Here is a 12,244-nt window from a genome sequence, read left to right on the forward strand (position 1 = left end):
ATTCCGTATTAAGTAACACATCTAAAAAGAAATTTACTCTTAGTACCATAAAAAATGAAATGAATTTTTACTCGTCTTTGTCACTTTCTAGAACTTTCCATTTGCATACTTAATTTTTACATATTTACCACAATATGAGGTAGAATTTATAGTCCACATTTTAAATTGCTATTATATTATACTATGTCACAGTCTTATTATTTTAATATATTCCATATATTGTATATATTATATGTAAATATATCATATTTACATATTTTTATTTCATACACACAACATTATGTTTCTGTAGTCTTGGTACTCTTTTCCTTACAACATCCTTGCCCTCTCTCTGTGTCCACACCTCCCCATAAACAGAAACAATTAGAGTCTAGTGTGTATTCTCCCATACGTTTCTCCATAGTCATACAATCATACAATAGCACAAGTATTGAGGAATTGGCCATTATTTGTTTCCTATATTTCTTACAATACATAGTTTGATACACTTATATACTCTTACAAAAGATATGTCTTAAGTTATTGCTGTACTTTCTTAACAATATATACATTGTAAAAATCCTTCCAGGTCAATTGATATTACTCCAACTCTTTCTTGTTTAATAATACAATCTACTGTGTGGTTATTCTACAGTTTATTCAATCTTTCCTCTATGGATGGACATTTACGGCTCACTGCAGCCTCGACCTCCCAGGCTCAAGCCATTCTCCCACCTCAGCCTCCCAAGTAGCTGGACCACAGGTATGCACTACCACACCTGGCTAATTTTTGTATTTTTGATAGAAATGAGGTTTCACTATGTTGCCCAGGCTGGTCTCAAACTCCTGAGCTCAAGTGACCCACCTGCCTTGGCCTCCCAAAGTGCTGGGATTACAGGTGTGAGCCACCGTGCCAGGCTTCATATATTTTTCTGTAGTGGTGCTTTTATTTCTTTTTTTTATTTCTTTTTTTTCTTTTTTCGTTTTTTTTTTTTTGTTGTTGTTTTTGTTTTTGTTTTTTGAGACGGGGTCTCGCTCTGTAGCCCAGGCTGGAGTGCAGTGGCGCAATCTCGGCTCACTGCAAGCTCCGCCTCCCAGGTTCGCGCCATTCTCCTGCCTCAGCCTCCTGATGACTACAAGCGCCCGCCATCACGCCCAGCTAATTTTTTTGTATTTTTAGTAGAGACGAGATTTCACCGTGTTAGCCAGGATGGTCTCGATCTCCTGACCTTGTGATCCACCCGCCTCGGCCTCCCAAAGTGCTGGGATTACAGGCATGAGCCATCACGCCCGGCCCTGGTGTTTTTATTTCTATAGGATAGAGTCCCAGGAGTAGAATTTCTGGGTCGAAGGGTACATATTTGTTGTAATTTAATAGATATTGCCAATTGTCATGTTCATGCAAATATATACTTTTATTAACGGTGTAGGAGAGTGCAGCGTCCTAGTTCCAAATGCTAATCTGAGGACAACTCACCTCCGGAAACATCCATCTAGAGGTGTTGGAAGAGAACCAGGAATATGGATAGTTTCAAAGCTCTACATGTAGTTGTTTTGTTTGGTATGGTTTTTTTGAGATGGGGTCTCGCTCTGTCACCCAGGCTAACGTGCAATGGTTTGATCTCGGCTCACTGCAACCTCTAGCCTCCCAGGTTCAAGCAATTCTCTTGCCTCAGCCTTCTGAGTAGCTAGGATTATAGGCTCCCACCACCACACCCGACTAGTTTTTGTATCTTTAGTAGAGACAGGTTTTCACCATGTTGGCCAGGCTGGTCTCGAACTCCTGACCTCAAGTGATCCACCCGTCGTGGCCTCGCACTCGCAAAGTGCTGGGATTACAGGCGTGAGCCACTGCGCCCGGCCTCTACATGTTTTTTTATTTTTTATTTTTATTTTTTGAGTCTCTCTTGTTGCCCAGGCTGGAGTGCAATGGCACAATCTCGGCTCACTGCAACCTCCGCCTCCCAGGTTCAAGTGATTCTCCTGCCTCAGCCTCCCAAGCAGCTGGGACTACAGGCGCGTGCCACCATGCCCGTCTAATTTTGTATTTTTAGTAGAGATGGAGTTTCGCCATATTGTCAGGCTGGTCTTCAACTCCTGAGCTCAGGTGATCCGCCCGCCTCAGCATTCCAAAGTGCTGGGATTACAGGCGAAAGCCACCGCACCCGGCCTCTACGTGTAGTTCTAATAGGTAATAGGGTTTGGGAGTCACAGGTTCACTTCACTGTAGGGTTTATCAAGAGGGAGGAATAAAGGAGAGCGGTTTGATGTGGATTCCCTTTTCCAAAGAGAGCTTAAATTTAAACATTTTATCTTATCTCCAAATAACGTTATCAGCAAGACACCCGGACAGGACTGAGGAAAGAAAATATTACTCATTCGACCTTAAATGTACGCCTCATTACCCATCCACCCCACTGATAATACTTAATTTTTTGTTGTTAGCGCAATTATATGGAAAAGCATTACCATCTGGGATGGAACATTTTAAATTCTATTAAAACTATACCTTATGTGTAACATATGGCCACCATTCAAACGGAAATTGGAGCAATTTTTTCAGTAATCCTGTATTTTTTTCTGTAAAAATACTATTGTTTATATCAAAATACTTCAATGATTCTAATTTTTCTGCGTAAAGAAACAAATTACTGCATTGTACTGGAGATTATTAAAAGTATTTATTTGCCTAAAGTAAATCTATTTGCTGGAAGTAAATATTGAATGTTTTAGAAGCCTGTATTGGCATTTCTCCTTTTTTTTCTTCTCTTTTCTGTCCTTTTCTCTCCCCACTTCCCTCTTCTCCTCCCACTTCTTCCTGTCCCTTCCTCTCCCGCAAACCCCCCACCCCCCCACCCTTCCCCGCCCCTCCCCGCCCCTCCCCACCCCTTTCCGTCCCTCACCGAGGCTGTCAGAGTCGGTGGAGGCCCTTTCGCTCTCTGAGAGGCTCTTGTTCACCAACCAGCAGCCAGGTCCACCGGGTCTTGGGACTGGGCTGCTGCAGTTCCACCATTGGCCACTAGGGGCCCTCTGCCTCCCTGGCCCAAGGGGAGAGGAAAAGAATGCCTTTTTACTTTTCTAACTTTCCTAGCAGAAATGAGTCTCATGGGTAGTTTCAAAAGAAAATTCTCAAATAAACCAGGGGAAAATAAAGCGAACTAAAGAAAAGAAGCTCCAAATAACAAACATAGTTTTCGACCTTAAGGTGACTAAAATCTACTCCTGGTTGTCTTGACTGACACAGCTAACTGGGCACAGCCTTCGTTCCTCTCTTTCCTCATTAGAGGAAGCACAAAGCACAGATAAAATTAAATTGACCGTGCTACGAGGGTTAGAAGGAGCCTCGCTGCCTCTCAAAACTTAGTTGTTTAGCAACATCACCTCTCTTTACATGACCTTGGGGTCATTCTCCCAGCCCCTGACCCTCCACCCTGGGAAGCTTTTCCTCTGCAACCATCCTGATCTCTGACTCCATCCACCGGTCCAAAGGGAAGATCTCCCAGGCTTCCTGCACCAGCCTGGGGGTGTTTCTTTAGCCCTCTTAAAGGTCTCTGTGACCATTCACACAGGAAGTTTGGTCTCTTCAGCCCCTTCCCTTGGAGTATCTGACCCTTAATCCTCATCTCACTGGGGGGTCACAACCATCAACAAGCCTGGGCAGAGTCAGGATCAGAATCCAGGTCTTTGGACTCAACCCATGGACTGATGTTTACACCACAATCCCTCCTTCAAATGCATGACGTGATTTAAAAAAAAAGAAAAAGGCAATGGCAGTAAGAATAGAAATGTATGAATTTAATACACTAACAATAATAAAGGATCTTGAGTTCTAAAACTGAACAAATTAAGTGTGTAGAAAAATAAGTACACCTATGCCTTCGCAGGTGGTTCAGTTTTTACAGAAAAAAATTAAAAAAAGGATTTTCCCCAGCTTGCAGTGTACTCATTTTAAAAAACTCTGTTTTTCACGACAGTATACTTTCCATGTACCCTGGACTTAGATTCCATTGCTGGTCAACGTCAATGGCTAAAAGACAACTCAAAATTAGCACAGTAGCAAACTGACAATTAATAGTGGAGAGAAAGCCTGCTCAGGGTGAAATCATAAGGTGGGTAGGAAAGTGATGGTAACGTTTCTCAATCTGTCTCCTATTCCATGGGGTCATTCTCTTAGCTAGTGGTCAACTAAGTCAGGAATTATTGCTTAAAGTTTAACATAGACATTTTTTGACTTTCTTTTCTGCTCAACACTCATCCACCATTGTAAGATTTATTCAAGAATACTTCCTAGATGGTGCTGAGTACTTCCCATTACATTCCATTCTTGTGTGATACTAAGATTGATCAGTTCTCCATCAACTATTCACTTAATGGTTTTAGTATACATTGATCACCATTGCCTGCAATAGTTATTTCATTAAGGGTTGCAAAATGGTGATTTTAAAATTCTGTTCTTCTTTGTGCATTTATTTGTTGGAATTTTTCTATTAAAAAGCACTTTCCCTAACTACTCTTTGGTCACACTGAATGCAATTCCTATAGGAAAAGTGGAATAAATGTTTGATTCCTTCCTTTTATTTACTAATTTTTCAGAGGAATGAATTGGTTGCCTAGCAATCACCAATGGTGACCAATTTTTTCAACTATAAACTCCAAGATTTTTCTATGTGGATATTATCTTAGTCAGTTTTCTGTTACTATAACTTAATACCTGAGCCTGGGTAACTTATAAAGACAGTGAATTGATTTCTTACAGTTATGGAGGCTGGGACGTCCAAGGCCAAGAGGCTGCATCTTGCTGAAGGCATTCTTGCTGGCGGGGGCTCTCTGCAGAGTCCTGAGGTGGCACAGGGCATCACACAATGAGGAGGGTGCATGAGAGACAGCTAATGCAGATCTGGCTTCTTTAACAGATCCACTTTTGTTATAACTAACCCACTCCCATGATAACCTATTAATCTATTAATCCATTAATCCATGAATGAGTTAATCCATTCATGCGGGCAGAGTCCTTATGGCACAATCACCCCTTAAAGGCCTCACCTCTTAATACTGTTACATTAGGGATTAAGTTTCAACATGAGTTTTGGAGGATTCAAACATTCAAGCTTTAGCAGGTATGTTCCAATCCATTGCAACTCTTCTTTTTTTTAGAGATGTGGTCTCACTATATTGCCCAGGCTGCTCTTGAACTCCTGACCTCAATCCTTCTACTTCAGCCTTCCAAAGTACTGGGATTACAGGCATGAACCACTGTGCCTGGCTTCTTATTCTTTTTGATGTTCAAATTGTCCTTTCAGATCAGCTCTTGTATCTTTTCAAAATGACCCCATTGGTCTTTGAAATCTCTTTTCTGGTACACAAAGATATTCCAGATTCATTTTATATGCTTTTTTTTTGAGACGGCTTCTCTCTCTGTGGCCCAGGCTGGAGTGCAATGGCGCGATCTCGGCTCACTGCAAGCTCCGCCTCCCAGGTTCACGTCATTCTCCTGCCTCAGCCTTCCCTAGCAGCTGGGACTACAGGCGCCCGCCACCACGCCTGGCTAATTTTTTGTATTTTTAGTAGAGACGGGGTTTCACCGTGTTAGCCAGGATGGTCTCAATCTCCTGACCTCGTGATCTGCCTGCCTTGGCCTCCCAAAGTGCTGGGATTACAGACGTGAGCCACAGCACCCGGCCATGCTTTTTTTTTTTTTTTTTTTTTTTTAAAAAAAAAGAAAAGCATATAAAGTCCAGACCTGGAATAAGCCATTTCTGCAAGGAGCCTTAGTTCCTCTTAATGAGAAGTGGTATTTTGAGACTACGTCTGGTTGCTAGCTGTGTTCATTGCTACAGGAGTGCTCACTCCTTCTGTGTTCTCATTTCTTCTTGCCTTTTGAGTGGTTAGGGTTGGCAAATGCAAATTATTCTTTGCAGGTAGGTTTTTACTTACCTATTCACTTTTATATTTTTTTCCTTGCTAAAAATCACAGGTCCCATAACATAAAGGTAATTATTTATTTGCTTATATATCTATCTCTATCTCTCTCTCTCTCTCTATCTATCTATATATATATATATATATTTTTTTTTTTTTTGAGACGGAGTCTCGCTCTTTCTCCCAGGCTGGAGTGCAGTTGCATGATCTCGGCTCACTGCAAGCTCCACCGCCCGGGTTCACGCCATTCTCCTGGCTCAGCCTCTGGAGTAGCTGAGACTACAGGCGCCCGCCACCACATCTGGCTAATTTTTGTTTGTATTGTTAGTAGAGACGGGGTTTCACTGTGTTAGCCAGGATGGTCTCGATCTCCTGACCTCGTGATCCGCCTGCCTCGGCCTCCCAAAGTGCTGGGATTACAGGCGTGAGCCACTGCACCCCGCCTATTTCTATGTATCCTTGTTTCAGACAAAAATACCAAAGTACCACTGACATAAGAGAACTGAGTGAGATTGAGATTTTTTTTTTTTTTTGAGATTCTTTTTGTCCTAAGAACATATCCCACTAGGAAAGTGCCATCAAAATATTATATTCTAAACTCACTTGAAATTTTTTTTTTGAGCCGGAGTCTCACTCTGTTGCCCAGGCTGGAGTGCAGTGGCGGGATCTCAGCTCACTGCAACCTCTGCCTTCTGGGTTCAAGCAATTCTCCTACCTCAGCCTCCCAAGTAACTGGGACTACAGGCATGAGCCACCATGCCTAGCTAATTTTCGTATTTTTCTTTTTTAGTAGAGATGGGGTTTTGCCATGTTGGCCAGGCTGATCTTGAACTCCTGACCTCAGGTGATCTGCCCACCTCGGCCTCCCAAAGTGCTGGGATTACAGGCATGAGCCACCGCACACGGCCCAAAAATTTGTTTTTTTAAAACTTCTTTAAAAATGATTTTTCTTTTTCTTTAGCGACAAGGTCTTGCTATTTTGGCTAAACTGGTCTTGAACTCCTGGGCTCAAATTATCCTCCCACCTCAGCCTCCCAAAGTGCTGGGATTATAGGCACAATCCATTGTGCCTGGCCCTGAAATTCTTTATATTGTTGTGGCAGAATTGGAAGATAGCTTGACAAAGATGTCCTTTCCTAATCCCCAGGACCTTTGAATATAATGAGATATCATTCCTAGGATTATGTTATTTGACACAGTTGACCTTACGACAGGGAATGTAGACCTGACCTATTCCATGAATCCTTAAAAGCAAAGAGCTCTCTCTGGCTGAAAGGGGAATTAAGAGGAAGCCAGAGAGATCAGGGCATGAGAAGAATTTGACATGCCTTTGCTGACTTTGAAGATAAGGGGGCCACATGAGGAAGAATTGCAGGCAGCCTCTGGGAGCAGAGGGTGGCCCCACTGCCAGCCAGCAAAGAAACGGGGGTTTCCATCCCACAGTGGCAAGAAACTAAATTCTGCTGGCAGCCTGAAAAAGCTTGGAAGCAGAGTCCCTGCAAGAGCCTCCATATAAGAGCTCAGATTAGCCAGCATCTTCATTCTGGCATTCACATGAGCAGAAAACCCAACTGAGCCTGCCTGGACTTCTCTCTAAACTGTGAGATTTAAAAAATGAGTGTTTTGCCAGGTGTGGTGGCTCACACCTGTAATCCCAGCGACTCGAGAAGCTAAGGCAAGGAGATTGCTTGAGGCCAGGAGTTCAAGACCAGCCCAGACAACATAATAGAGTGTTTTAAGCTGCTAAATTTGTGGTAATCATTATGCAGTGATAGAAAACTAATAAAAGTTCTTATGCCACCAACTTGATATTCATCCTAGTTTTTCTTCAGTTTTTGGAGGATTTTTTTTTCTTTTTTGAGTTAACTTTTCTCAAATTTGTAAAATACATACTTAGTTTCAAAGTTATACAGCAAGGAACCTTCCTAGAAACCTTGCTTTCTTTTTCATTCCTTCTGTTTGTTCCTTTCCCTTATTGGAAACCTTCTTTCTATTGTTTTTGGTTTGTTTTTCCACTTTTAAGTATAAGCAAATACCTGTATATTTATTTTCTTTCCTTTTCTCACATAAAAGATAACATAGGCTGGGCGTGGTGGCTCACACCTGTAATCCCAGCACTTTGGGAGGCCGAGGAGGGTGGATCATTTGAAGTCAGGAGTTCAAGACCAGCCTGGCCAACATGGTGAAACCCCGTCTCTACTAAAAATAAAAAATTAGCCTGGCGGTAGTGGGGCGTGCCTGTAATCCCAGTGACTCAGGTGACTGAGGCAGGGGAATCCCTTGAGTCTGGGAGACTGAGGTTCCAGTGATCTGAGATCGCGTCACTGTACTCCAGTCTGGGCAACAAAGTGAGACCATGTCTCAAAAAAAAAAAAAAAAAAAGATAATGTATAGCAAATATTCCTGCACCTTGCTTTTTTCCACTTAACAATACATCTTTGAGGCCACTACATGTTAGTGTATAGAGATTTTCTTCATTCATTTGTAGCACTGAATCCTAACTTATTCCTCTAATCCCCTATTGACAGACATTTGGGCATTTTTAATCTCCTGTAATTACAAATGTATCCCAAATATATAATGTTGCTTTTTATTGGCAACAGAAGATAAATGTGTACTTGAGGATTTTTTTAATAGATCAAAAGATAAATGTACTTGAGGATACTTTTTTCCCCCGATACAAAATATGTGGAATTTTTTCCAACATCAGTCAATTCTGTGACACCAATTGGGTATCCAACAATTCAATTCAATTCCGACACTAACTCCCTGAGATAGTTCAGACTCCACAGATTAAGGGCTCAGTCCCACACACTGTCCCCACTTCAGGCACCACCATGAATGTCCAGGGCCTCCAGTACTTCTGATCGACTTGCCTTCAGATCAGGAGTTCCTATGGCTAATAATTTCCTATAACAGCTCACAGAGCTCAAGAAAGCACTTTACTTACTTTGATTACTGGTTTATTACAAAGGATGCAATTCAAGAGAAGCCAAATGGAAGAGACGTGTAGGACAAGGCAGTGGTACGATCTCAGCTCACTGCAACCTCCACCACCCCGATTCAAGCAATTCTCATGCCTCAGCCTCTCATGTAGCTGGGACTACAAGTATGTGCCACCATGCTCGGCTAATGTTTGTATTTTTAGTAGAGACACGGTTTTGCCATGTTGGCCAGGCTGGTCTCGAACTCCTGACCTCAAGTGATCCACCCGCCTCGGCCTCCCAAAGTGCTTGGGTTACAGGAGTGAGCCACCGCATCCGGCCCAATAATGCTCATTTCAGTATATCAGCCCTAGTGGATGACATCAGGAAGTGGTCAGACACTTGAAGTTATAGACAGGATCACTGCAAGTATGACATACATATATAAATGTAGACCAAGTCACCTAACTTGTACTAGTAAATCTGATACCATGAGTGGCATTGTTAATAGTGAGGTGATTTCCAAAATACTGAACAACTCTTGGTGAGGTTTGAGTAAATCAAAGTGCAATCTTCCTTCAATTTACATAGTACTTGCATTCCTAGACAAATTGCTGTACAACAAAACCATGCAAAAAAACCCCTCATGCATATATGTAAAATAGTTTGGTTTCAGACTTAGAAAACTATAGACAGTTTTTACTGTCACGTGTGAAAGGAACTGTTCTTTTTGTGTAGGACTATTTCACGTACTGCAAGATGTCTGGTATCCTGGGCTGCACCCAATAAATGCCTGGGGTATCCTCTAATCATTGTGACAAACCCAAAATGCCTTCCAAAATGTCGTATTAAGAATCACTGAGTTAGATGCTTTCTGTTCCAAGTGACAGAAATAAACCCATACTGATTCAATAAAAATATATGTATATTGATTGGCTCTTGTTTCTGATCAGTCCAGTGGCGCATCAGTTTCAGAGAAGTTTCCATCTGAGGTCAAATGGTTTTACCATTCTATCAGTGGAGGCATACTGTAAACAAATACATAGAAAAATTGATGCATATTTTATGTAGAAAAAGAACAGAGCTATGAGAGAGTAAATAGATTAGAGAATTTCTTTTAGATTGGTCAGGGGCTGAGTGCAGTGGCTCACATCTGTAATTCCAGCATTTGGGAGGCCAAGGTGAGAGGATAGCTTGAGCCCAGGAGATAAAAACAAGCCTGGGCAACATAGCAAGATCCCATCGGGGAAGACTTCTCTGAGGAAGCAACATTTAAGCTGAGATGTGAAGGGCAGGAAGGGCTTGGCCTGTAAAGAGCGGAGGAAATAACATTCCATGTGGAACAAATAGCATATTTCACAATTTTGCTTTCACCAGTTTTATGTGGACTGCTAGACTGAAATTATATTTTACATAAAATATGTTTTATATATAAATTATTCAACACACATGTGAGGTTCAGTTGGACAAGGCTTCTCATTATCTTAGTTTATAAGTCTTTGTGGATGTCTCTAAAACAGAATGGTTTATTAAACTAATTTGGGAAAGGAGAATTAGTGTGTATCTTTCTCTTTTTCTAAAAAAAATAAATACATTCTTGCACAAAATCAGTCACGTTTTTCACAATTGTCACCTATACAATGATATACGGTGAAATAATTACTTTAATAACAATTTGTCTGTTTTCTCTGCATCTGACTGAATTCTGCTCATAGCTGAATATTAGCTCCAGAAGGGAAAAAAAATCTTAAGAGAGCAATTGAAAATGCATTTGTTGGCAGCAATTTCTATCCCTGAATGCACAGTAAGTTCTGAGCTTATGAGCTCAGAAAAAAGAAAAATCTTTGTGATAAATAATGTATTTGATAATGAGCAGCAGGAGAAAAAAATGTTTTCTGTTGAAGAGTTCAAAATGAAATAGAGTAAGTATGGGAAAAGGTTGCTCAGTATGAAGGACATCTTTCGCATCACGGATGGGTATGGAGCCAAAACAGCCGTAACTGTTTATTTTTTATTCTCATTCTCGCCATGCCAGTCTGTGGCATATATTTTCAGACCTTTCGTGAATACCAATTTTCAAAAGGGTTTAGTTCTCAGATTCTATGTCACTGGATGATTTACTTACATGACCTCATTTAACCTTTTCAACTCTACAGATAGGAAGGTATGAGTATCCCCATTTTATATATGAATAAACTGAGACTCAGGAAGGTTAACTCACTTCCTCAGGCTCATAGAGCTTAGCCGACATCTGAGTCAGTGTAAATTAAATAAATATCAGGGATTTCAAAATAAGTGTCTAAAATACTATTAAGAACAGAAAGCTTTAAGCTCCTTCAAGTGTCTGGCTTGCCGGGTGACCTAGACTCTTAAGTGGAGCGTCAGCTTCCAGTTTTTGACCAAATAAAGCATTTATCCCATAGGAATACTAAGGCATCTATTTACTTTTTTCTCCCCATTATCCCATTTGTCCCCAGAGCAATGTGGGTGTTTGGCAGGTGCCAGACAGTAAATTACTGTTCTAAATGGTGCCTCAGTGGCCCAATAATATTAAGGAAGCATCTCCCACAGTGTCAATCTGTAGACAAGGGAATAATTAATGTATTTATCAAAGCAGATGGATTTCAGAGGAATGTGAATCCTGCTCTAAGCACAGCATCAGGGTTCTTTTTAATCTTTTTTTTTTTTTTTTTTTTGCTGGAGTTTAGTGAACTGGGCTTTATAACTTCTTACCTGATTATTTTGCTGCCCTGTTTGTCCTTCCTTCTTTCCTTTTTTAGCAGTTCTAGTCTGTGCTTCAACTTTTCATCCCCTTATTAAGACTGCTGCATAGAAAACGTAGGAGGCTGGAGACAGGCAGGCAAAGTGGGGAGTGAGGAAGGGAAAACAAACATTCTGAGAAGGAACTGTTCCATCCCTCGAGCTGACAGCGCCCGCTCTTTGTTTTGTGATGACTGCTCCCTGGCCTTTTGGTTCCGAGGGAGTGCAGGGCAGCAGTGTGAAGATCTGTTTACGTCCACTCCCCACTCCCCGGGGCTGGCTTCGGGGCGGATTCACTGTGGTATTCACAGAGCCCGGGACAGAGCCTGGCAGGAGGCAGATGGATGCTCGTGCCCGTCGGCTGGATGAATGAAAGGTGAGCAGCAAATGCGATACCAGGATCGTCCACGGCGGGACTGGAGGAGGAGAATGGGACTGTGCGGAGCCTGCGGGAAGAATGTGAAAGTGTCTGTGTGATGGAGAGAGACATGGAAAAGGCGACGTCCCAGCGGCTGGAACTGGGGCGGAGGAACGGGAACAGGGAAGGCCTGAGTTAGGGACCACAAAGGTTTTCAGGAGAAAAGTGGGGCGAGCCGAGAGGGTAAGGGCGAGACAAAGAGTAGCAGCCGAGGCTGTTCGTGGGAAGAAATGGGAAAGAAGCA

General features: G+C 42.0%; 1 protein-coding gene across 3 annotated transcripts in view; it reads left to right on the top strand.

Moving 5' to 3' along the window:
* The first annotated feature begins 11,738 nt into the window (after positions 1-11,738).
* GPR161 (G protein-coupled receptor 161) overlaps positions 11,739-12,244 on the top strand; it is a 57,443-nt gene continuing 56,937 nt past the window's right edge. Inside the window, exon 1 of one of the 3 annotated variants that reach the window (XM_054451478.2) lies at positions 11,739-11,958. In XM_054451478.2, the coding sequence (XP_054307453.1) occupies positions 11,952-11,958 (7 nt within the window). In that variant the 5' untranslated portion in view covers positions 11,739-11,951. Of the gene's footprint in view, positions 11,959-12,045; positions 12,184-12,244 lie in introns of those variants that run through there. The other 2 variants (XM_063649131.1, XM_063649155.1) reach the window with 2 other exon arrangements.

Source organism: Pongo pygmaeus, chromosome 1, assembly GCF_028885625.2.
Source record: "Pongo pygmaeus isolate AG05252 chromosome 1, NHGRI_mPonPyg2-v2.0_pri, whole genome shotgun sequence".
NCBI classification, from domain to species: Eukaryota; Metazoa; Chordata; class Mammalia; order Primates; family Hominidae; genus Pongo; species Pongo pygmaeus.